This window comes from Microcaecilia unicolor, chromosome 8, assembly GCF_901765095.1.
Source record: "Microcaecilia unicolor chromosome 8, aMicUni1.1, whole genome shotgun sequence".
In the NCBI taxonomy this organism is placed as follows: Eukaryota; Metazoa; Chordata; class Amphibia; order Gymnophiona; family Siphonopidae; genus Microcaecilia; species Microcaecilia unicolor.
In genome coordinates this window covers 19,880,431-19,906,320 of record NC_044038.1, presented here as the reverse complement: position 1 = coordinate 19,906,320, position 25,890 = coordinate 19,880,431, and the positions used below count along the sequence as shown (strand labels likewise).

Sequence of the window (25,890 nt, the reverse complement as noted above, 5' to 3'; positions counted from 1 at the left end):
AGGCATAAGCAGATCGGGGACCCAAAACTGGGTGCAGATCCTGGCACTAAGCACTTTTCTGTGTTTAGAGAATAGCGCTTAACGCTCATTATTTCAGAGCCCAAGTTTGGACGTCATTTTACAGAATCCATTCCTTAGTGTACTTGCACAGGTAAGCAGGGGCAGCCCGACCATTGGGCCAACTGAGGCAGGAGCCCTCTTCATGAGCGGCATCTCGGGGTGGGGGGGGTGGCGGCTTTGCAGGGTTTTACCTCATCACGGTGATGTTTCCAAACCCGCAGCGATTCCCATAAGCTGCCCTGCCACCGCCGGCACCTGCTTCTTTCCATTTACTGTGGCCGCCTGAAGTAACTTCCCTGTTTCGCTCAGGCAGCCACAGGAAAGGGAAGAGGTGGGTGCCAGCGGTGGCTGGGCAGTGTATGGGAATCGCAGCAGGGTTTAGAACGTCACCGTGATGAGGTAAACGCCCGGGGGGGGGCAGCATCTCCGCCCAGGAGGGATGGCATGTTAGCTCCGCCTCAGGCGGCATCTTGCCTTGAACCGCCCTGCAGGAAAGGTGCCAATTAAGACACCACTGACATACGCAAAGCACGTGTAACTAACTGTGCACGCCCAGTTATAGAATTTCCTTCTTACTGTTTTTCTTCTGTTACTGTCCAGAACTAAGATAAACACACAACTGTTTTTGTTATCACTTCTACCATGCATAGGTTTCCTCTACAAATTATTGCGCCAGTGACATTTCAGTCCACTGCAGCTGGCTACCAGCTCAAATGAAAAGAACAATGATCCCCCTCACCATATGTTATGCGGCAGGAAAACAACAAGAAAAGGAAAAAAAACATGATTCCGTTAACATGATCAGACTTATAGACTCTGAAATAGAAGGTCATTATCAGCTGTGTTTCATAGCCGTAGCTTCCTGCCATGCCCGGCAGGGCAGACAAAAACAGATATGCACAGTATAACCCTCCCTCGCTCCCCCTGCCCATGCTTAAAGGTCATCTTGGCAGAAAACACAAAAGAACAAAGATCCAGCCACCCACTCCAGTGTCTAGTGTCCAACGCAACAAAGTTACCAGGAATCTGGCTTCATGTCCACAAGAAGCAACATTGCACCCTTTAACTGTTTCGACTTGTAGCTAACGCCTAGGCTCAAAAGGTATTCTGTTACAGAGTTTCGTAGGAAGCAAGCACTTCTAACTTTTTAGGCCGATTAGACCCGGGGCCGTGCTTTGCTTGAAATTTCATTCATTTGCATTTCATTTTCTTTTTAATTTATTTGTTACATTTACCCCACATTTTCCCACCTATTTGCAGCTCAATCTAATCTAATCTTAATATTTATCATAAGAAAATAAGAACAGCCATACTGGGGCAGACTGGTCCCATCTAGCCTGGCATACTGTTTCCAGCAGTGGCCAATCCAGGTTCACAAGTACCTGACAGAATTCCAAAGAGCAGCAACATTCCAGAATCCCAGGAGCAGCAAGATTCCATGCTACCAATCCAGAGGACAGCAGTGGCTTTCCCCCATTTCTATAGTAAACTATGAACTTTTCCTCCGGAAACTTATCCAAAACTTTTTTAAACCCAGATATGCTAATCACTGTTACCACATCCTCTGGTAGCAAGTTCCAGAGCTTAACTTCGAGTGAAAAAAATATTTCCTCCTATCCATTTTAAAAGTACTACCATGTCATTTCATTGAGTGCCCCCTAGTCTTAGTACTTTTTGAAAGAATAAACAGCCGATTCATACGTAACCAGTCTAACAAACTTACTACCTACAAAGGTCCAAAGAAGCTTACAAAAAAGTACAAAAGAATTTCATCAAATTATAGACTGTGTATGGCTCACAATACAATTAATAACTAGTAGTAGTGACACAGAAATATTTTTGAAACAAATAGGTTTTTAAACATTTCCAAAAAGAGAATTAAGTTTAAAAAACATTAGGTTCTCTCATGAAGAAAACAAACCAAAAAAAAAGCCTTCCCAGACCCTCTGCCCATCCTTCTCACCACATTCATGGGCCTGTGTATTCGGGGCAGATTCAATCCCCAGTAGCTCCTGCCCCATCAACATAGTAACAAACAGTGCCAACCTTTGAATACCTACCATACAAACAAAAATGAGAGCCATTTTGTACAGAAGATATTGAAAATGCTGCCAGTCTCGGGCTGGGCAGCACCAGTGGGAATACCGCATCAGTGAAGTAGTGCTAAGTGGGATTGCTCTTGCCTCTTGAAGAATTTATAAGCCAAGAGATGGGTGGCAGGTTTAGGGTGTGGATGAGATCTGGGAAAGTTAGGGAAGAAAGCCTGGGAAGCAGTTTGTTTCCTCTGTGGCAGATGTTGGGGGGGGAGGGGTTGTGCTGTCTGGACCCTTGTTTTCTTTTTCATTTTATGTATTTTTATAAGTTTAAAATAAATGGGGAAAACCCACAAAGATGGTTATTCTAGAAGCCTAGTCAAAGTTTACACATTTGCACGTGCATCTTTGGGCCATAGAACATCTACACTATTTCTATAGACTTTTAGGGTCTCCGGAAATATACATTCAACCGGTCAACATACTGTATCCCCTGAACAGGCAGTCCTGAGTTACACCTTACACACAATATTTTTAGACAGAAAAATGTGGTCCCACTTTACAGTGTTTGTTTTGGACTTTACGATGCGATGCACAAGCATCTTCCAACAGGTGTGCATGACTGCGGGGCGATATCGTTCACAAGACGTTGAAAACTTCTGCTCAGTGTGTTGCAGCGGCCAAAAAAGCACACAGAATGTTGAGTATAATTAGGAAAGGGATGCAAAACAAACACAGGATGTTATAATGCCGTTGTATCGCTCCACTGTGCGACCGCACCTCGAATATTGTGTCCAAGTCTGGTCGCCGCATCTCAAAAAAGATATAAAGGAATTGGAGAAGGTGCAGAGAAGGGCGACGAAAATGATAAAGGGATGGAAACGACTTCCCTATGAGGAAAGGCTGAGAAGGTTAGGGCTCTTCAGCTTGAGAAAAGGCGGCTGAGGGGTGATATGATAATGCGGAGTAGAGTGGACAGATGTGAAGCGTTGTTTACACTTTAAACAATATAGAACCAGGGGACACAAGATGAAGCTAGAATATGGTAGATTTAAAACAAAATAGGAGAAAGTTTTTCTTTACTCAGCGTGTAGTTGGACTCTGGAACTCGTTGTCCAGAGAATGTGGTGGCAGCGGCTAGCCTTATGGAGTTTAATGGGGGTTTGGACAGATTCCTGAAGGAAAAGTCCATTGAACATTATTAATTTTTTTTTTTTTTTTTTTGGGGGGGGGGGGGTTGCCAGGTTTTGAAGCCTGGATTGGCCGCTGTCAGAGACAGGATGCTGGGCATGATGGACCCTTGGTCTTTTCCCAGTAGGCAGTGCTTATGTGCTTATGAGTACCAGGGATTTCATCTCTCCAAGACAATTTCAGTACAATGGTATAGAGGCATTCCTTAGCACTTCCCTTTTCAGGCAGAAGAATGCAGTCTCAAGCACTACCCATTAACAGGGGACTGTGCACCCGCAGCATGTGGAGGGGGAGGGGTCTTTGGGGGGGGGTTACTTTTAAAAGTAGTTTGGCCGTGAATTTGGGACTTGGGATTGGTTTGGTAGGTCTATAGGGGCAGGGGGAGTTGAGTTAATAAGTGTCATGCCCCTGAGAAGCAGTCCTGCATTTCCATCCCTCCCACCCCACCGCCTAAGTGGCAGGCTTCTATGTGTCGGGCGACATCGCAACATGGGGGCAGTCACCTGAGCCATTTGAGCAATTCAGGGCAGGATTTTAACAGAATATCAGTTTTCACCCAGCGATGAAAATTATGAGGAAGTAGATCAGGTGACCTGGAGACATGGCAAGAAGGGTCCTTGCTGGTCACAGATTTAGACTGTTTAGCTGTCCAGCAAGTAGCTATTAGAACACAGAAACAGGAACTTAACTATCAATTTTACGGCTCGGATGTTTGTAGAATTTTACTGCTTTGTTGATTTTGAGTTTCTAACGATAAACGAAGCTGTGGGCTTGTTAATTCCATTCAGCTGTTGAGTGCTTATTGTTTATGATAAGACTGTAGCAACATGAGATCAAGTCATTGCTGTTGTGGGGGGGTTGGAGTTAAGAGGCAGCAGAAGGGCAGTCACAGGTCACCATGTTACAAAAAAAGATGTAATGTTTTAAAAATGTATTTGTGCCTTTTACAGTACCAGATATTACCAAATTCTGAATAAGATGTCAGGCCTTAACATGACGCGGAAGCGTATTTTCAAAGCACTTAGACTTACAAAGTTCTATAGCATCCTATGGAATTTTGATAAGTCTAAGAGGTCCTTCTACTAAGCTGCACCGAAAAATGGCCTGCGCCGGTGTACACTCATGTAGACATGCGCGCAGGTCTATTTTCAGCGCACCTGTAAAAAAAAAAAAAAAAAAGACCTTTTTTAGCTGAAAATGGACGTGCAGCAAAATAAAATTGGGTATCATCCATTTTGGGCCTGAGACCTTACCGCCTCCCTAGCAGTCAAGTCTCAGACATTAACGAGCGGGTGTGCATACAATACTGATTACGCCCGGTTAGCACTGCTAGCCAGAAATTTTCCAGGGCACGTAGAAAATGAAATTACGCCTGGGCCACGCGGTAGCTGGGTGGTAGTTCAAACTGAAGCACTTAGGACACGTGTACATAGCTTAGTATAAGAGCCCCTTAGTGCTTTGAAACTAAGCCCCAAAGAGATTTTCGTAAACCATAACAACCAGTAGCTCAGAACTGTTTACAAGACGGTTAATTATCAAGCAATTATCAAGAACCAATGAATTACTTACAATTATTCAAACTAGAACCTAACAAAATTCAGTCTATGTGTCCAAATACTTCTTAATACTTCAGCTGTTTACAAAATTTAAGATAGTCTTGCTGCAGTCTTACGTTCTGTTGGCCTACAATTCCCACTACTAGTACTTAAAATTTCTATAGCGCTACTGGATGTACGCAGCGCTGTACACCTGAACATGAAGAGACAGTCCCTGCTCGACCCAGAGCTTACAATCTAATTAGGTCAGACAAACAGGACAAACAAGAGATAAGGGATATTTAAAGTGCTTTACTTTTTGTCTATTAGATTGTAAGCTCTTGAGGCAGGGACTGTCTTTCTTCTGTGTTTGTACAGCGCTGCGTCCACTTTGTAGCGCTCTAGAAATGTTAAATAGTAGTTAAATAGTAGTAGGATGATAAAATAAGGTTCTGAACAAAGTGAATAAGGGTTAGGAGTTAAAAGCAGCATCAAAAAGGTGGCTTTTAGCTTAGATTTGAAGACGGTCAGAGATGGAGCTTGACGTACCACTGCTGCAAACTAAACAGCTTCTTACAAGAGGAATTAACCTTCAGAGGTGGGCGATACAAGCATAGAAAGCTTAATCCTAAGAATCAACGCACTGGGACAGTGGCCAGTCTGGAAAGAAACTAAGAGGCCCTTTTACTAAGGTGCGCTGAAAAAGGGGCCTGCGCTGGTGTAGACGCATGTATTGACGCAAGCAGGTCCATTTTTCAGCGCACCTGCAAAAAAGGTAGCGCACATCCATTTTGGGCCTGAGACCTCACCCGCCGCCCATTGACTTAACGGAAGGTCTCACACGTTACCGGGCGGTAATCGTCAGCACAGTGTACACTGCCTGATTTCCGCCCAGTTAGCGCCACGCAGTAGAAAATAAAAAAATAATTTTCTGCCGCGCATATTGGCAGTGCGTAAAAAATGGAATTTGGCGGGAGTTCCGAATTAACACACATTGGAATGCGCACGCCTACACGCCTTAGTAAAAGGGACCCCAAGAGGGATAAATACTTAAGTCCATGCAAATTTTAAAAATTAGACATACATTTTAAACTCAATCCTAGCAACTACAGGAAGCCAATGCAAAGATTTTTTTTTTTAAATGTGTTACTCTACCAAATTTAAGTCTATGAACAGTACTCTAGCTGCAGTTTTTTTGCAACATTGGGACAGTCCGGTTTTCAGTTACAAAGTTTCAATTAAGATGTATTTTTCAGGAACTAATTGTCTGACATTTGAGACTGTCTTGATTTTTATTTATCTTCTGCATTTATATCCCACATTTTCCCACCTCTTTGCAGGCTCAATGTGGCTTACAAATACCGTAGTGGCGATCGTCATTTCTGGAATAAGAAATAATGTTCCAATCAGATATATAGAGTACACAGGTAAATTAGAATAAAATCGGTAATCATACATTTCAGGTGCTGAAATCAAGGGTAGTGAAAAGCGTTCAATAATGACAATGTGATAAAGTAACCAAAATAAGAATAATTCAATGTTAACTAATTCTGATACAGTTCTGATGTCTGTTTTTAAGAGGGTCCTCTTGATAAGTCTCTCTGAACAGGTTGTGTTTAATAGTTTCGGAAGCTGCCAAATCGTGTGTTGTTTTATGGCATTCGGCAAGTGCATTCCAACGGTGCGTACAAATTTAGGAGAAACTAAATGCATATATGGATTTAAATTTAAGTCCTCTGCTAATAGGGAAAATGGAGATTCAAGAAAGTACGTGACGAACCTTTTGTATTCCTTGCTGGTAATCGACGAGGTCAAACATATATGGTCGGGCCTCACCATGAATAATTTTGTGGACCAGGGTACAGATTTTGAATGTAATTCGATCTTTTACTGGTAGCCAGTGTAATTTTTCTCTGAGGGGTTTGGCACTTTCATATTTCGCCTTTCCAAATCTGATTCTGGCTGCAGTGTTTTGGGCTGTCTGAAGTCTCTTAATGATTTGTGCTTTACATCCGGCATAAATGGAATTGGCAATAGTCCAAACGGCTTAACACCATTGACTGCACCAGACTGCGAAAATTCTCCCTTGGAAGAAAGGTTTAACATCTTTTAAGTTTCCACATTGCATGGAACATTTTCTTTGTTACATTTTTTGCGGGGCTTTCTAGGGTAAGATTTGATCAATTGTGACTCCCAGGAGTTTCAATGTATCCGAGACAGGAAGAACGTGTTTGGAGTGTTAATATTAGCATAATTGACCTTGTATATTGCGAGAAAGGATAAGGCATTGAGTCTTATCAGTATTAAGCTTTAGTTGGAATGCATCGGCCCATGAATTCATTATTTGAAGCTGTGATTGATTTTCTTTGTGATTTCTGTTAAATCATTTCTGAACGGGACAAATATCGTGATATCATCAGCACAAGATGTAAGGATTGAGTCCTTGATTGGATAATGATTCTGCCAGTGGTGTCATCATTAAGTTGAAGAGAGTCGGCGAAAGCGGCGATCCCTGAGGTACTCTCACATTCGGGTTCCATGGAGAAGATGTAACAGAATTTGAAAGCACTTGGTCATTTCTAGTGTTAGGAAGCCTTTAAACCAGTTCAATACATTTCCTCCAATTCCAAAATATTCTAGGATGTTCAATAGAATATTACAGATAACCATATCGAACGCGCTAGACATGTCAAATTGTAAGAGGAGAACATTGTTGCCAGCTGCAATAATGTGTTTTAAATTTTGTTAAGAGTGTTAATAACACTGTTTCAGTGCTATTATTAGATCGAAATCCTGACTGAGATACATGTAATATTGAAAAGTTATTTAAATAGTCAGTAAGCTGTTTAGTAACTAGACTTTCCATTAATTGACGATGAGAGGAATGGATGCAACCGGGCAGTAGTTACTTATAACATTTAATGTTTCTTTAAGTCTTTGGGAATCGGGGTAAGCAGAATACTACCTTTATCCACCGGGAAAAAACATGTTGGAGCATATAGTTTAAGTAGGAGGTGAGGTCTGTTAAAAAACGTGAGGAGCAGATTTTATTAGGTAACTAGGGCATGGGTCCAATTTGCAATGGAACTTGGCGAATTTGTTAATCAATTGAGTAACTGTATTCTCCGTCAATAAGTCAAAGTTTGTCCAGATTCGGTCTGCTGGATAATCGTCAGTGGTTGCGTCCAAGCAATTAATTAATTTTTCATAGTAGAGTGGCAAGTTGGAACGTAGTTTAATAATTTTCTCGTTGAAGTATGTAGCAGATCATCTGCTGATGTGGTGTCTGTTTTAGTTGTGATACCGGTGAAGTGTCAAACCAGTTTTTTGTATATTATTTTATATTAAAAACCAGTTAGATATTACTTTGGTATTGTTGTATATCAAAAGAAACTTGAAGCTAATACTGTACTTACTGCATTATAAGAATGGTCATTATAGGTCAGAAAAAAAAAACTAGAAAAAAATCAAAGTAGTAATGTTTACCCATCCAGAACAACAGGCTGAACAGGAAACTGACAAATACACAATTACGAACTAGGGAAACTGTTTCCAGGAAACTCTGTCACTGTCAAAAAGTGCTTCTTTGTTTCAACAAATTATTAACCTTAACTAAGCTTTAAAGTGCTACAGGCACAGATAGATAGCTCCCCCCCAAATTGATTCAAGGGTGCTTGTTTACCGAAGACACGTTTGGTGGCTGAAGGAGAAGAACACAAAGGGGCAGCACCTCAGAGCACCAATTCTATCTCGTTACTCTGCATTAACACCAGTACTTGACATGTCTTATGGTGCAAAGAAAAAAAAAATACATATTCGGTCACAAGAAACGGATCTTGTTGTCATTGTTCATGATACATTCAAACCCTCTGCTCAGTGTGCTGCGGTGGCTAAGAAAGCAAACAGAATGTTAGGTATTATTAGGAAAGGAATGGAAAGCAAAAGTGAGGACGTTATAATGCCTTTGTATCGGTCCATGGTGCAACCGCACCTCAAATATTGTGTTCAATTTGATCGCCACATCTCAAAAAAGATATAGAGGAATTAGAAAAGGTACAGAGAAGGGCGACGAAAATGATAAAGTGGATGGAACGACTTCCTTATGAGGAAAAGCTGAAGCGTCTAGGGCTCTTCAGCGTGGAGAAGAGACGGCTGAGGGGAGATATGATAGAGGTCTATAAAATAATGAGTGGAGTAGAACGGTTAGACATGAATCCTTAGTTTACTGTTTCCAAAAATATTAGGACTAGGGAGCATGCGATGAAGCTACAAAGTAGTAAATTTAATACGAATCGGAGAAAATGTTTTCTTCACTCAACATGCAAACTCTGGAATTCATTGCCAGAGAATGTGGTTAAGGCGGTTAGCTTAGCGGGGTTTAAAAAGGAAAAGTCCATAGACCATTATTAAATTGACTTGGGGAACATCCACTGCTTATTTCTGGGGATAAGCAGCATAAAATATATTTGAGTTTTCTGGGACCTTGCCAGGTGTTTGTGGACCTGGAGTGGCCACTGTTGGAAACAGGATGCTGGGCTTCATGGACCTTTGATCTGGCCCAGTGTGGCCAATACTTATGATCAGGAAGCACTTTTTATTAGCGACCTGACATAGGCCCATGGTTCGGCATACTGCCTACATGAGGGATGTAAAATGGAGCACAGAGAAAGATACAGAACAGGATTTTTTCTTAAATACACAGTGCACCTTAGCCAGTACCTAAAATGATGCCAACACTCTCATAAGTATCTAGCAGTAAAAGTACGCATAGCTTCACGGACCGAGAAAGGGATCTAGGTGTCGTTGTTGATGATGCGTTGAAAACTTTCTGCTCAATGTGCTGCTGCGGCTAGGAAAGCACTAAGAATGTTGGGTATCATTAGGACAGGGATGGAAAACAAAAATAAGGAATTATTCTGCCGTTGTATCGCTCCATGGTGCGACCGCCACCTTGAGTATTGTGTTCAATTCTGGTCGCCGCACCTCAAAAAAGACATAGTGGAATTGGAAAAGGTGCAGAGAAGGGCGACAAAGATGATACAGGGGATGGGACGACTTCCCTATCAGGATAGGCTGAAGAGGCTGGGGCTCTTCAGCTTCGAGAAAAGGCGGCTGACGGGAGATATGATAGAGGTCTATAGATAATGAGTGGAATGGAACAGGTGATGTGGAGGCGTCTGTTTACACTTTCCAAAACTACTAGGCCAAGAGGGCATGCGATGAAGCTGCAGTGTGGTAAATTTAAAACGAATCGGAGGAAATGTTCTTCACTCAATGCATAGTTAAACTCTGGAATTCACTGCCGGAAAAGGTGGTTAAGGCCGTTAGCTTAGCATGAAGTTTAAAAAGGGGTTAGGACGGTTTTCCTAAAGAACAAGTCCATAATCCACTACTGATGGATTTGGGGACAAATCCACAATTCCAGGAATAACATGTATAGAATGTTTGTACATTTGGGAAGCTCGCCAGGTGCCCTTGACCTGGATTGGCCACTGTAGATGGACAGGATGCTGGGCTTGATGACCCTTGGTCTTTTTCCCAGTGTGGCATTACTTATGTACTTGTGGTGTTTTGGGAATCTTGTCTCTCGTTGGCTGAAATCTCTTATTGGCTTCCATTTGTGCACCAAATCCTCAACATGGTTTGCAAACTTGTGAACAGGTACACTGCCAGTGTCAGTAACCTGGAATAAGCCTCTAATTATACTAAGAACAGAATCTGTTTTTCTGTTCAAAAAGAAAAATATAAGACTTCTTTTTACTCAGGAGTCCGACTGAGAAAACTTTTTATCGAGCGTGCATGTGTATATTTTAATTTTATTTATTATGCATAATATGTGATGCCTTTGTGGGTAGTTATTATTGTGTTATATTAATTTTTAATTGTACTGCATGTTTTATTGCAAATATGAATATATTTTTGTGATGTGCTTTGATCAATATAAATTAGAAGTGCACCATACGGAAATTAAAGATTAAGTGGACTAATATTTTTAAGCCCTAAAATGGAAAAAATCATTACAGCATCAACTAAATAAATCACCATCTAAGTGTGTCAGACTCAAACACTGGAGACAGCCCAAATGTAGGGCTGCTTCATCATCCAAGCATGTAATCTAGTGCTGGCTTTGCATGCTTGGAGATATAGTCCTGCTTTCTCTTAAGGAATTGGACATGCACGAAATATTGCAAACCCAGAACTGTGAAGTGGCATTGTGCCAACCCTAGCAGCAGATGTACAAATCTCCCACCCCCCAAGCCCCGTAACTTTGAAATGGGAAGACTCTTCAGTACTTCTGGCTCTTTGTGCGTAAAGTTCCAACCGGCTTCTGTAAATGGAAAAATCCCCATGTTTCCACAGAGATGAGGCAGCCATGCAAACGAAGCCCTCTATCACGGAATAATAAAATGTTGGAAAAAAAGCTTCTAAAACCAGCTTGCACAAGATCCCAGCAGGGACAGCAGGATGGAAAAACCCCATGTTTGTTTGTGGAAATATTTGTCCCCAACCAGAGAAGATAAGACTCATTGGCGAACTGCTTTCTTAAGCACAGGCTTTAATTGCAAAAAGAATAAAATCTCCAACTGTTGTTTAGCTTGTTTAGCAACAGAAGTGACACCAAAACCATTAAAACCTGCCAGAAAATCTTTCACAACTCACTTTACAATTAGCAGAGCTGATTAACCCTTCCCTTACCGACTGGCCTGTCTATGTCCAGGCAGGCGAAATGTTCACCAGAGAAAGCACTGGTACAGCTGATCAGAAGGGACAAGCAGTGCGGCTGGATGGAGCAGACAAGTCCATTCAGCCCTCATTAATGGTCATCATACCCGGTAAAGAAATGAATTAAAGTCAGTCCACTACAACAAGGAAAAAAAAAGTCAGGAGCCCCCAGCCAGGTGGAACTTGGCTTTCCAGCAACTGGATACTGTACTGCTTAAAAAAAGTTGCTACGTATCTCTCTGGGTCAAGTCATTGCATTCATGGGAGCTCACTGCCAGTACTCAGCATTCACCTTACATACCTGACCCTCACAGCCTCCAGTACCATGGTGAACTAAACAGGGCATTCAAAAAGCACCAACATTTCAACGGTATTATTCAGAATCTCCGTCTGCAAGTCCCATCTAGCTGGGATTTAAAAGAGGTTTGGAAAAATGGCTAGAGGAAATGTCCAGAAACCATTATAGCCAAGCAAATCTCATAGGGTTATCACTCAGCGCTAGCAAGGTGCAGCAAGAAACTGATTTCTTGGAAGCTGCCAGGTACGTCCTTGTGGCACAGAGATAAAGAACACTGAGCTGGATGGACCTTGTGATCTGATTCAGTATGGCACATTTTTTGTTACCAGGGGTCCTGCAATACTTTTACCTTAGATGTACAGAAATAAAGGTTATCCCAGACAAAACTGTATTAGAAGCAATACAGCTGTATTGGACAAGTTTAATATATTTCTTACTGGCTCCCGATCAGGTACCACATACAGTTCAAGCTTCTCCTACTAACCTACAAATGCACGCGATCTGCAGCCCCTCAATACCTCTCTACCCTCATCTCCCCTTACATCCCTGCCCGAACCTCAGCTCACAGGTCAAAACCCTCCTCTCAGTACCCTTTCCATCACCGCCCTTTCTGCCTTGCCTCACCCTATGCTTGGAATAACTCCCTGAGGCCATATGGCCAAGCCCCTCCCTGCCCAGCTTCAAATCCTTGCTCAAAGCCCACCTCTTCAATGTCGCCTTCGGCACCTAACACCACATCTTCTACTCAAGAATCTAGACTGCACCAACTTGACATTTCGTCCTTTAGATTGTAAGCTCCTTCGAGCAGGGACTGTCCTTCTTTGTTCAATTTGTACATAGCTGCGTAACCCGGGCAGCGCTTTAGAATGTTAAGTAGTAATATATTTCTTCACTAGCTATCTAGAGCTACCACCTGCTTCCTCAGAGGCCTGTTACTCAGCCGGCACTGATCACTGCTGATGGTAAACCCAGAAATTTCTGGGTTTGCAGAACTGGCTAATGCATAGCCAGTTAAGTGCAATATTCAGCACTTATCTGACTATGGGGCACCACTGACAGGACTGATTTTTTATGCGGTTATCATGGCTGGTTAAGTGCAGAGTACAGCTACTTAACCGCCAAGTGCCAACTCTGCCCCTGGAATGCCCACAAAATAGCCGTTTTTCAGTTCAGCGATAACCGGTTATTTTCAGCGGCACTAACTAGGGAGCTGTTTGTAGCCGGTTAAATACTACTACTACTACTTAACATTTCTAAAGCGCTGCTAGGGTTACGCAGTGCTGTACAATTTAACATAGAAAGACAATCCCTGCTCAAAGAGCTTACAATCTAAAGGACAAGTGAGCAGTCAGTCCGATAGGGGCAGTCTGGATTTCCTGAAAGGTCAGAGTTAGGTGCCGAAAGCAGCACTGAAGAGGTGGGCTTTCAGCAAAGACTTGAAGATGGGCAGGGAGGGGGCTTGACGTATGGGCTCAGGAAGGTTGTTGTCAAGCATAGGTGAGGCGAGGCAGAATGAGCGAGCCTGAGTTGGCGGTGGGTGGAGAGGGCACGGAGGCGGGATTTGTCTTGTGAGGCGGATGTTCGGGGCGGGAACGTAAGGGGAGATGAGGTTAGAGAGGTAGCGAAGGGCAGCAGACTGAGTGCATGAATAGCTTTGACATATTGACCCACATGTTTTTAGATACCAGCATACCATTTGGCCTGGGCCTGCGCACACACAAAAAAAGAGAGGCCTTCATTTGGAAAAAATGTTTGTTTAATATTATTATTTTTACTGAACATGAAATCAATTTGGCTACGGGAATTTTCCTTAATTAGAAACAAGTATGCACGCTAAAATCTTCCTCAAGCACTTGTTAATTGTGTTCCAAGACTCTGTGGCCTCCTAATTTCTCTGAAAAGCAGAGCTGGTGCTACCATTTACTGAACTAGGCCGTCTCCTAGAGTAACCAAACTTTGGAGAGCAGCAGTAAGTGACTTCAAAAACATAAGAATAGCCATACTGGGTCAGGACCGATGGTCCATCTAGCCCAGTATCCTGCTTCCAACCGTGGCTAGTCCAGGTCACAAATACCTGGCAGAATCCCAAACAATAGAAAGATTCCATGCTATCAATCTCAGGGGCAGCAGTGGCTTCCCCATGTGTATCTCAATAGTAGAGAGTTGGACGGGGACAAATATTTCACCAATCCTTGCCCGTCCCCAATGGAATCTATGCCGTACCCACTAAGATCCATTCCATCCCCACAATTAATCTCCTCTATCCCCACCCATACTCGCAAGAGTCATCACAGCCCTCCATTGCCTCTCAATCCCAACAGCCTCCTGTGATTTCTTGGATGGTAGTCACTATTCAACCAATGAGTGTTCTAAGCTTCAGTCTAGTGTTCCAGCTGCCTCTCTTCATACATGCCAGCCTCATTCTGGCACTCCAACTGCCTCTCTAGAAATACTCCAAGCCTCATTCTGGTACTTCAACTGCCTCTCTAGAAATACTCCAAAGCACCAAGGCCTCATTCTGTGCACTCCAACTGCCTCTCTCCCATACATCCCAAGCCTCATTCTGGTACTTCAACTGCCTCTCTAAGAAATACTTCAAGCACCAAGCCTCTTTCTGGTGCTCCAATTGCCTCTCTCAATGCATTCTGAGTCTCATTCTGGAGTCAGCAGAGATTTTGAACTACGCGCCTAACGGGACTCCCATGGCAACTTCTTCCATCCCCATTCCGGTGAAGGGTCTCTCTCAATAGGAGACTATGGACTTTTTCCTCCAGTAAGTTGTCCAAACTTTTTTTTAAACCTAGATATGTTAACCGCTGTTACTACATACTCTGCTTAACGACTTCCTTTTTAAAAAAAACGCCTTGCAGTGGGGGCCCCCAAAATAGCCCATCCCTACCAATATCACCACTGCCACATCTCCCAGGGATGGCTGTGGCAACAGCAAAGGAAATCAACCAGAAAATGGGGTGCAAGCCTCTAAACTTTGCATACTGCACAACTGAACGTCAGCTACTCCCACCCCTCCAAACAGACTTTTGTATGTATAGGGGTACACAGACAGAGGGGGTTCAGAGGCTGTGTGCCATGCTTCTTTCCTGTTCCACTGCTGTGAGTCCAGAGAAAAGTGGGTAGGCGTGGGAATAGGTGCCAAGAATAAGGGACCTCCTAGGATACCTAACATCCTGCTGAGAAGACCTGTGTTTTCAAGTTTTACAAGACACACTCTCTCAACTTTTTAAAATATCTCCTACAGATTTGATTTGATTTATTTACTTAATATATGGCTTAACATAACTCAGATTATTTCCTGTATAGTGTCATCCCACGTTTTATCAGATCAGCTAAGTTATTTTTTTCTTCCAGTTCTGCAGATCATCTGCCTGGTCAACATATACCAGCAGTCCCCTGGTTGCACTGCTCTTCATCAGCTCAGATAAGATATATATATATATATATCTTACTGACAGCATTAAAAGTGAAGTTGATAGGTCACAATTTAACAAAACACAACCAAAGCTGATCACTACTACTATTTTAGCATTTCTATAGCGCTACAAGCAGTACTCAGCGCTGCACAAACATAGAAGAAAGGACAGTCCCTGCTCAAAGAGCTTACAATCTAATAGACAAAAAAATAAGTAAGCAAATCAAATCAATTAATGTGTACAGGAAGGAGGAAAGGAGGGTAGTGAGGCGAGTGGTTACGAGTCAAAAGCAATGTTAAAGAGGTGGTCTTTCAGTCTAGATTTAAAGGTGGCCAAGGATGGGGCAAGACGTAGGGGCTCAGGAAGTTTATTCCAGGCGTAGGGTGCAGCGAGACAGAAGGCGCAAAGTCTGGAGTTGGCAGTAGTGGAGAAGGGAACAGATAGAAGGATTTATCCATGGAGCGGAGTGCACGGGAAGGGGTGTAGGGAAGGACGAGTGTGGAGAGCTACTGGGGAGCAGCAGAGTGAGTACATTTATAGGTTAGTAGAAGAAGTTTGAACAGGATGCGAAAACGGATAGGGAGCCAGTGAAGGGTCTTGAGGAGAGGGGTAGTATGAGTAAAGCGACCCTGGCAGAAGATGAGACGGGCTGCAGAGTTTTGAACCGATTGGAGAGGGGAGAGGTGACTAAGTGGGAGGCCAGCAAAAAGCAGATTGCAGTAGTCTAAACGAGAGGTGACAAGGGTGTGGATGAGGGTTTTGGTAGAGTGCTCGGAAAGAAAGGGGCGGATTTTACGGATGTTGTAAAGAAAGAAACGACAGGTCTTGGCAATCTGCTGGATATGAGCAGAGAAGGAAAGAGAAGAGTCAAAGATGACCCCAAGGTTTCGAGCTGAGGAGACAAGGAGAATGAGAGAGCCATCAACAGAAATAGAAAACGGGGGGGGAGCGGGGAGGTGGGTTTGATCAGAGCCAGGCTACCACCAGAAAAGCAGCAGAAGTGGGTTAGTAAAACCTATTTACCAATGTCAAACTGGCAAAGTCTGGGACCAGGCACTCGTTATCCCTCATTCTAATAGTTTACCCCCTTCAGATAAGGCGCAGGAAAGAGGGGAAACTTCCGCTCCTCCTAGTCTTTGGAGTGGGGGAGCAGCTGACCAGGTTCCTGGCTCCTGTACTCACATGAGATCCGGCTTGTGCCGGTGCAGGATGGCACAGAACGCCAGCCCATCCCGGAAGGAGGTGGTCATGTTGGTGATGTTCACGTCCCGATACCCATCGCACTGCTGCCGGCACCACTGCTGCAGGGCTTTGATCGCTGCCATCCCGGTGGGGGGGACTGGGAGAGAAGAGCGAGTGAGGCAAGCAAACGCCTCTCTTACAGATCTGTCCCCTGCTGCAAAGAGGTTTCAGCAGGAAACTCCAGCATGTCTTAAACGCTTTTTAGTTCCAGCAGGGCTAAGTCAGACCTGGGAAAATCCCCGAAGATCCGCGTTCAGAGATCGAAATTCCAGCCACTTAGGAGTCAACGGGGAAATATTTGCAGCTCGGGCTCTGCGCGTACAGAGCAGCAATTCTGAAAGAAACTTTTGCAGCCGAAATCCTGCACTTGCAACTCAAGTTTGGAGGGAGGGAGGGAGTAAAGCCCCGGGTGCCTCCAGGAGCTCTGCCCTGCCTCCTGGCTTTTGCAGGACGGGAAGAACTTGAGTCTCGGGGGGGGGGGGGGGGGCTCAGATTTTCCCCGGGGTCTCGGATCCCGGATGCACTTTTTCTCTGCGGCACCGATCGGAAGCGTCTGTCTGGGGCTCCGACTCCCGGTGCTTCTCGGAGAGGTGCGTGTGGTCGCTGCTGCGTGTCCGGAGGAGGAGTGAAAAAGCCACAGCCGGATATCACTGGGAGAGGCCGAGGGAGGAGCGAGGGAGAGCGGTCCAGTGGTCCTCTAGCAACATGTGCGCCCTTCTGGGGGGGGTGGAGGAAGGGGGCGGGGTTCAGTCCAATCAATTCGTCTACAACACTGCCGAGTGCGTTTATGGCATGGAGATACCCAGAAACGTTCCCTTCCTTGTTTGTAAATGGATCACGTACGGGGAGATGTGCGTATACGTTTAAAAAAAAAAAAAAGTCCAACACCGAAGTTGGCAGATCTGGGTTATGTCCAGCGCCCAGGCCACCCCCTCTCCCATAGGAGCCAACTTTTCAGAATTATTGGGGGTGCTAAGCCCAAATGAAATAACCCCTCCCTGGACACATACAAGGAATTTTCTCAATATTGGGGGTGCTCAAGCACCCACAGAGTCGGCTCCAATGCCCTCACCCACCTTGACAAAGAGGGTGAAGTAACCCAGAGTGTTTTTGGAGAAGCAGGGAAACGTGTTCAGCACAGTTCAGGTTAAGAAATAGCAGAAGTACCTTCAAAATGATGAAGAGAATAAAATAAAAACAGCTAGAACTGTAGCTGACAGCAGAGAGAGTTGTGTAGGTGTCAGTCAGTCACAAGGTAAGGAAAACAATGTCACAAGAAATGGGAGTTGAATGAAAATCATGTGACATTTCTCACTTGCTCACATTAAACGTCATCTGCCATTTGAATGTCCGGTCTCCCAGTCTCATAAGGTCCTCTCTTGTAATTTTTCACAATCGCCTTGCAGTTTAACAACTTTGAATAACTTTGTGTTGTCAGCAAAATCGAATTATCTCACTAGATACTCCCATCTCTAGATCATTTATAAATATGTTATTTGTAGCATTTGTATCCCACTTTTTCCCACCAATTTGCAGGCTCAATGTGGCTTACATTATGCTGTAAATGACGATCGCCATTTCCGGGTAGAGAATTACAAATGGTATTGCATTAAGGCGCATACATGTTAGAGTAGAATACAAAAGTGGTATTGCATAGAAGTACTGATTGATAGAGTGAATTAAACATAAGTTGAGGCATATTTTCAAAGCACTTTGGGAGGCTAAGTTCCATAGGTTTCTATGGAACTTTGGGAGGCTAAGTGCTTTGAAAATGAGCCTGCTTCAGGCTATAGAAAGTTCATTTCCGATATGAGAGATAATAGTGATAGTGCGTATTGCATAGCTTTCATTAATAGCAACAGCCCCAGCACAGACCCCTGGGGAACCCCACTATCTACCCTTCTCCATTGAGAATACTGACCATTTAACCCCACTGTCTGTTTTCTATCTTTTGTTAATATCTTGGAGTCTGGGGCCTTGGGCCTCTTCATACACTTTTAACCCGTTTTCAATCCACAATAGAACACTACCTCTGCTATCTCATGACTCTCCAATTTCCTCTGGAGTCTTTCAGGAGGTCTTTTGTCAAATGCGTTTTTGAAAATCAGATACTCAAGATCAACAGCTTAGAAAAACGTAATAGTCGGGGACATTCAACATGTATGGAAAGTTTTTTAGAAAATGTATTTACTTATACCTCATGGTGACTCGTTTCGCACAGGGACACATCCCTGTGTCTCACCTACCTCTTCATTGGTCAATAATCATTACTAACAATCTCACAAATCTTTATATACTTGCTATATTTCGACAATTTATAATGCTTATCTTAATAATCGGACTCGCAACCAACATGGGCCATGTTTCGCCAAGGGCTGCATCAGGGTATGGTCCTCTTAGCATTAATCAAACTTCCTGTAAGTTTCTGTGTTGGTTGCGGGTCCCATTATTAAGATAAGTGTTATAAATTGTTATAAATCATTTTGGATTTTGGTACCTCTGGTCTGTTAAAAGATTCTCCCATAGCAAGGAACATTGAAATAGTATGGAGCTCAGTTCAAGTGACAGTACATAAATATAACAGAGATAAGAGAGGCATGGGGGCAGACGGTAGTGTTTACACAAGTAGTGTCTCTCCGGTAGCTAATGTAGTAAAGTATCGCTCCATGGTGCGACTGCACCTCAAATATTGTGTCCAATTCTGGTCACCGCAGCTCAAAAAAGATATAAAGGAATTGGAGAAGGTGCAGAGAAGGGTGACGAAAATGATAAAAGGGATGGAACGACTTCTCTATGAAGAAAGGCTGAGAAGGTTAGGGCTCTTCAGCTTGGAGAAAAGGCGGCTGAGGGGTGATATGATAGAAGTCTACAAGATAATGAGCGGAGTAGAGCGGACAGATGTGAAGCGTTTGTTTACACTTTCAAACAATAATAGAACCAGGGGGACACAAGATGAAGTTAGGAGTGGAGGAGTGGCCTAGTAGTTAGTGATGGACTTTGGTCCTGGGGAATGCAGGCACAGGCAGCTCCTTGTGACTCTGGGCAAGTCACTTAACCCTCCATTGCCCCAGGTACAAATAAGTACCTGTATATAATATGTAAGCCGCATTGAGCCTACTATGAGTGAGAAAGCGTGGGGTACAAATGTAATTTAAAAAAAAGTTAGAATATGGTAGATTTAAAACAAATAGGAGAAAGTTTTTTCTTTACTCAGCATGTAGTTGGATTCTGGAACTCGTTGCCGGAGAACGTAGTGACAGCAGCTGGCCTTATGGAGTTTAAGGGGGGGTTGGACAGATTCCTGAAGGAAAAGTCCATTGAACTTTATTTAAAAAAAGGGGGGAATTATTATTATTTTTAATTTTATTTTATTTATTTTTAGGTTTTGCCAGGTTCTTGAAGCCTGGATTGGCCGCTGTCGGACACAGGATGGCTTCATGGACCCTTGGTCTTTTCCCAGTATGGCGGTGCTTATGTATGTGGTCATCAGACCTTGGGGGGGGGAGAACAATTTTTAATACATAAGAATGGTAGTCTGATAACTAGGTTTCAGTTCAGTGCCATCATGAAAAGGGCAATAGCTAAGGTGGGAAGGGATGTTATGACATTTATTTATTTATTTACTTATTAACGCCTTTTTAAGGAATTCACTCAAGGCAGTGTACAGTAAGAATAGATCAAACATGAGCAATAGGCAATTACAGCAGTAAAAAACATTCAAAAACAATACAAAGTATGGCATGGTATACTGCTTACAATGTCAACACAATATGTAATAGAACATTTTAATTTATAGTGAAGGGTAAAGCAAAGATGAAACATGAGTTAGAGAGTAAGGTGACTGATTTAAAGAAAGTTGCACATGAGGTCAGAGAGATGGTTAAATATCTCAGCTAGGGTAGGAGTGGATAAACATGTCCTGCTGCAGTATGTGCAGTCCTTGTCACTCCTTGTGTGTGTGAGACTAACAAGTTAGTTACTTCTTCCATTAAAGGCTTGGTTGAAGAGCCAAGCTTTCACCTGCTTCCTGAAGTAGACTTAGTCTTGTGTTAAGCGGAGCCTTTCAGGCAGTGCATTCCAGAGTGTGGAGGTTACTCCGGAGAAGGCTCGCTTGCGGGTATCACATCCTGTAATGTCTTTTGGAGAGGTTGTGGTTAGTGAAAGTCCTTGGGAGGACCTTAGAGTGCTTGGCGGTGTGTGGAGGATCATCCTATTTTTCAGATACTCAGGGCCATTTCCTTTCAGGGCCTTGAAGATCAGACATAGAGTTTAAAATTTAGCCCTGTATTGTACTGGTAGCCAATGAAGTTTTTGCAAAATGGTGTGGCACAAATTCATCTAGAACTGGTGCACTGACAAGTCTGGCTAGGACCAGAATGAGAGAGCAAGAGATCAAGAGAATGGGTAGATGGAAATCGGGGCGGTTTGCCGGATATGTGAGATCAGGGGCGGTTTCTCAGTCTTGAAGATAAACATTTTGAGGTGTATTTTCAAAGCACTTAGCCTTACAAAGTTGCATAGTAACCTATGGAACTTTGTAAGTCTAAGTACTTTGAAAATGAGCCCCCCTATATTTCAGGAAGCCCTAGTAGGGGGAATACAGGGACAGGACCTGTGTCTTGGGCCACTCCTTCATACACTGGGCACAGAGGAGAGTAATCACCCGACATAGCCCACACCTGGGGCTGGATCCAGTTGAAGTAACGATCCGGTGGCTGGGCGTCCATGGCACATTGTAGGATTATCTTGGAGAACTGATCAGGCAGTAATTGCAAGAAGAAGGGTTTCTGAAGTGATAGTTGGGCATCCAGAGGAAAATGATTTGGGGAAAGGGACATACAGGAAATTTATGGTTGCAGCTAGGGAAGATTTAAGTGAATTCATGGGGTTATGCCCTAGTGTTAAGTGGGGATGGTCTGACATTATAGTGTAGCCCAAGTTCAGTGGGGAGCCATTGTGGAAAAGGGGGTTTACAAAGGTCATAAATAGATGGGAAATGGATTACAGCACAATGTTGCTTTAGAGTTGTCACAGTTGGGTTAAGGAAGGGTTATCCAGGGTTTCACAGAGTGGATAGGGTGTACTTAGCACATATTGTAATACATTATTAAATAAATCTGTGCCAAAAGGACATGGAAGGAATGGGGGGGGGAGGGGTTAGCTTAACGCTGTAGTGTCTTGGGTGAGGGACATGAAAATGGTCTCTCACCAGTGGCAGAAACCCAGGCCTAAGATTATTGTTAAGGGAATAAGTAAAGGATAAGGCGTTGCCTGGGCGATGGGTATGCTGGGGGAGGGGAAGGTAAGCAGTCACTTGACACAAAATATACCCTGGGGGCTGTGGCATGTGTGCGTGGAGGGAAGGGTTGATTTGAGGTTTTCAGGTACCACCAGAAGGCAACTGGAAACCTGGTACATGAACTGCTGGATCTATGGTGGGAGCTGACCAGATACTGGGGATTGGGGGGAGGGGAGAACACTACATTGGCAGTTGTTATACAGATTAGGGACTCGGTGTGGCCTTTGATTCTAATTCTTGGTGTATTGTCTTTGTTGGAAGGGTTGGTCAGTGAAGTGAAGGGTAGGATGTGAGGCATGAGGGCATGAGTACCTCTGCCGATGTTATTTCTATGATCGGATCTGTGCCCTGAAGAGGACAGTACAAATAAAAAAGTAGCACATATGAATTTATCTTCTGGGCAGACTGGATGGACCGTGCAGGTCTTTTTCTGCTGTCATCTACTATGTTACTATGATAACAAAGGGTTTATACGGGACTGTGCAATATTATCCCTTCCATGCATAGAAACAGATGGTCCAATATTCAATCAGCTCAGTCACTGTCCTTAAGTTCAGTACCCTGTATTTAAATTCATCTGTATATTCAAGTCTCCTAGTAGCAGTACTGGTGACCATCCCAGTACTATCCATGTATTCTATGAGGCTTATTTTCAAAGCACTTAGCCTCCCAAAGTTCCATAGAAACCTATGGAACTTAGCCTCCCAAAGTGCTTTGAAAATATGCCTCCAAGTCTGTTATCCAGGAGGTCGAAACTAAAGGTATAAGGGGTCCTTTTACTAAGGTGCGCTGAAAAATGGCCTGCGCTGGTGTAGACACTTGTATTGAACGCGCACAGGTCCACCACACCACACACGTGCCAGTAGATCAGATGATCGTGACCTCACTAATACTGGTGCGTCCTAACATGTGTCTGCCACCTGCACATTCCGCGTTCCTTGCCCGGAAACCGGATGAACTATTAAAGAAAACCTGCCAAGCCCAACAGTGCCTTCGAAAGGAGGACATGTCCAGGAAACCCGGTCATATGATAACCCTAAACATATTTAACTTTTAGGGGCAGACCTTGCAGGGTCCTGCGTGAAGCTCCGATGCGATTAGGTCACTGCATCCCCGGGTATGGGGATTCTTAATGGTGGGGCCCTAGGAAGAGCTTTGAACACACAACTTTCTCCTCAGAAGTAAAATGGAACATGTCCAGAAAGAGGCATAATAATGACTGTAGCTTTTTTTAACAAGTGAATGACCTAAAATACCATCTTGCGTTGCACTTTAACTGAGGACTCCTGGAGAGATATTTATTATGTTATTTCTGTACCTTATTCATGTGTGATGATGTAGAAATTCATCATTTTTGTAAAGCCCACAAAACCACAGGGGAAGCCTTAATATAGCTCTCTTCAGAGTTAGCCACTGAAGTGGTCCCAGGAGCTTTTGAAGTCCCAGCAAGCTTTCAATGTTTTCTTTAATAAGCCTAAAGACTGAACACAAGTTTGGAAGGTCAGAGCAGTAGCGCCTGTGGGCAAGGCTCTAGCTACCCCCCCCCCCCCCATTCACTCATAATTTAATGCCCTTCCATTAAAAATGGGGGGGGGGGGGGGAATACATCTTCTTATCTGTTCCCTTCTTCCACTACTGCCAACTCCAGACTTCGCGCCTTCTGTCTCGCTGCACCCTACACCTGGAATAAACTTCCTGAGCCCCTACGTCTTGCCCCATCCTTGGCCACCTTTAAATCTAGACTGAAAGCCCACCTCTTTAACATTGCTTTTGACTCGTAACCACTTGCAACCACCTGCCTCCACCTACCCTCCTCCTTCCTGTACACAATAATTGATTTGATTTGCTTACTTTGTTTATTTTTTGTCTATTAGATTGTAAGCTCTTTGAGCAGGACTGTCTTTCTATCTATGTTTGTGCAGCGCTGCGTATGCCTTGTAGCGCTATAGAAATGCTAAATAGTAGAGTAGTAGTAGTAGTCTCTTGTAACCAGAGCTAATATTGTGATGTCATATGCCTCAGGCCACAATAAGAGCCAACCTCATCAGTGATGTCACAATGGCTTGATTGTCCTATACTTGGCTTACTTTAATTACATAGCTCTTTGAGCCAGGGACTGTCTTTCTTCTATGTTTGTGCAGCGCTGCGTATGCCTTGTAGCGCTATAGAAATGCTAAATAGTAGTAGTAGTAGTAGTAGTTCCTCACGTCCCCTCAATTTGGACTGGTTAATAAGTTGGGAATGGGAAATGTTGACTCTGGTTTTTAAGTTTTCAGAGGAGGAGAGAGGTTTGTAGATCTTCCAGCCTCTGCCTAAGTGCTTTTCTAAACCTTTAAATGCTGTTTAGTGGGTTTTTTTTCACATCATCCAATATAATTAAAACTGCAAGGCATTTCAGGCTGCCCCACAGAACGATGGATAGGTATTTTCCATTTTTAACAAAGCTGAGTTACAGCCCTGCCAGGCAAAAGTGAAAGTGAACCTTGCAGGTGTTCTGCTGCAGGTAAACATTTCTAAAGCCTACCTTTGCACAAAAGTACAAGTCTGAGCCGCACCTCAACCCCCAGCCGCCGTCTACGCACGCACGGGGCTCTCCCTTTGCGCAGTGCCACTAATCACCGCAGGCTGCGCCAGACAGAATCTGGCTGTCTCTCAATCAAGCCTTATTTACCTTGAATCATACTAAGGTGGGCAGTGAGGAAGAAAACTGTTCCATTTTCTCTTCGTGCTACAGTAGTGGACAAAGGGTCCATTATTCTCTCTCGTCTCTCATCTCCTCTCTCTCTCCTTTCCTCCTTCCCTCCATCCAACACTTCTCCCTCCCTCCTCTCCTCCACCCCCAAGAGCACTGACACAAACTTGGTGGTGAACAGCACCAAGCTGATCTTGTGGCTGCTGGAGCTCAGCACCTGGGCCATAGCTTCTACTGGTGGCCCCTCCAGTTCTCACAGGACTACAGCTCACTTCCCTCTCCCTACCCATGGTTCTGCATCAGCCCCACCCCCCACCGGTCTACCTGTAAAGTGGACTTCTGTTGGTCCCCAGTAGTGGCGACATTGCACTAACGCTGCCTGTGGCCTGCTCCAAAGCTTTCCCTCTGGCCTATCCCGCCTCCTCTGACATCACTTCCTGTTTTTTTTACATATGAAGGAGCGATAAGAGGGAAAGCTTTGGACCAGGCTGCAGGCAGGAAATGTGCAATGCTGCCTTTGCTGTGGGGAAACAGAAGACCACCTTTAAGATAGGCTGACATTTGGGGGGGGGGGGTGATGATTTTCAATTGTGGGTGAGAGGAAAGTTGCTGGATCGTGCCAAGGACAGGGGTTGGGAACAGAAGAATTGTTTGGAAAACAACCTTTATATGAAATCCCAACAACCGCCGTCATACCAAACTCAAAGTTGCCGGAACCCAGGTGACCAGGGGTGGACTGACAGTGTTCTGGGCCCTCGGGCAGTAAGGGCCGTGGGCTCATAAACCACCTATCAAAAATGATTAAATTAGATGGAAGCTAGGGGAGAGGGGCCCCCTACTGCTCTGGGCCCTTGGGCACTGCCTAGTGGTCCAATGGTCAGTCCGCCCCTAGCAAGTTACTTTTTGTGCTTGGTGACTTCCTGACAACACTGTAAGCCCCTCCCCTCTTAATTTTTCCACAGGAGTCTCAGTACAACTGCTATTACTGAACACTTATATAGTGCTACAACATGACATGTACACAGTGCTGTACACACATACAGAATAGATTGTAAGCTTCCTTGAATTTACAATCTACTTAACAGATGGACAATTGAAGAGTAAACATGGCTTCTGATGATAGGTCAGCATTTTCCCTCTCACTCCCTTTCTCCACTCCGAACCCATCCAGAGTTGGCTGGTCACAGTCAGATCTGTAACCGGATCTATAGTATAATACAATATGAAACTGCATCAGAAGAGAAGTATAGTGAAACAGCTACAGCCAGAGAAGGGTCACTTTCAGCTTTCCCCTTTAAACTGAGGCAGGAGTCCTATGCCCGCATTCCTGCTGGGGAGATGGGGGGGGGAAGGTTCTGCAAGATTTCCAGGAGGACTCCCATGCAGCTT

General features: G+C 44.0%; 1 protein-coding gene across 1 annotated transcript in view; it reads right to left on the bottom strand.

The window, feature by feature from the left end:
* The window catches only part of LOC115476152 (MICAL-like protein 2), a 104,965-nt gene extending 88,372 nt beyond the window's left edge, over positions 1-16,593 (bottom strand). The window contains exon 1 of the mRNA XM_030212355.1: positions 16,451-16,593. Coding sequence (XP_030068215.1) covers positions 16,451-16,593 — 143 coding nt within the window. The remainder of the gene's footprint in view (positions 1-16,450) is intronic.
* Positions 16,594-25,890: the final 9,297 nt, after the last annotated feature.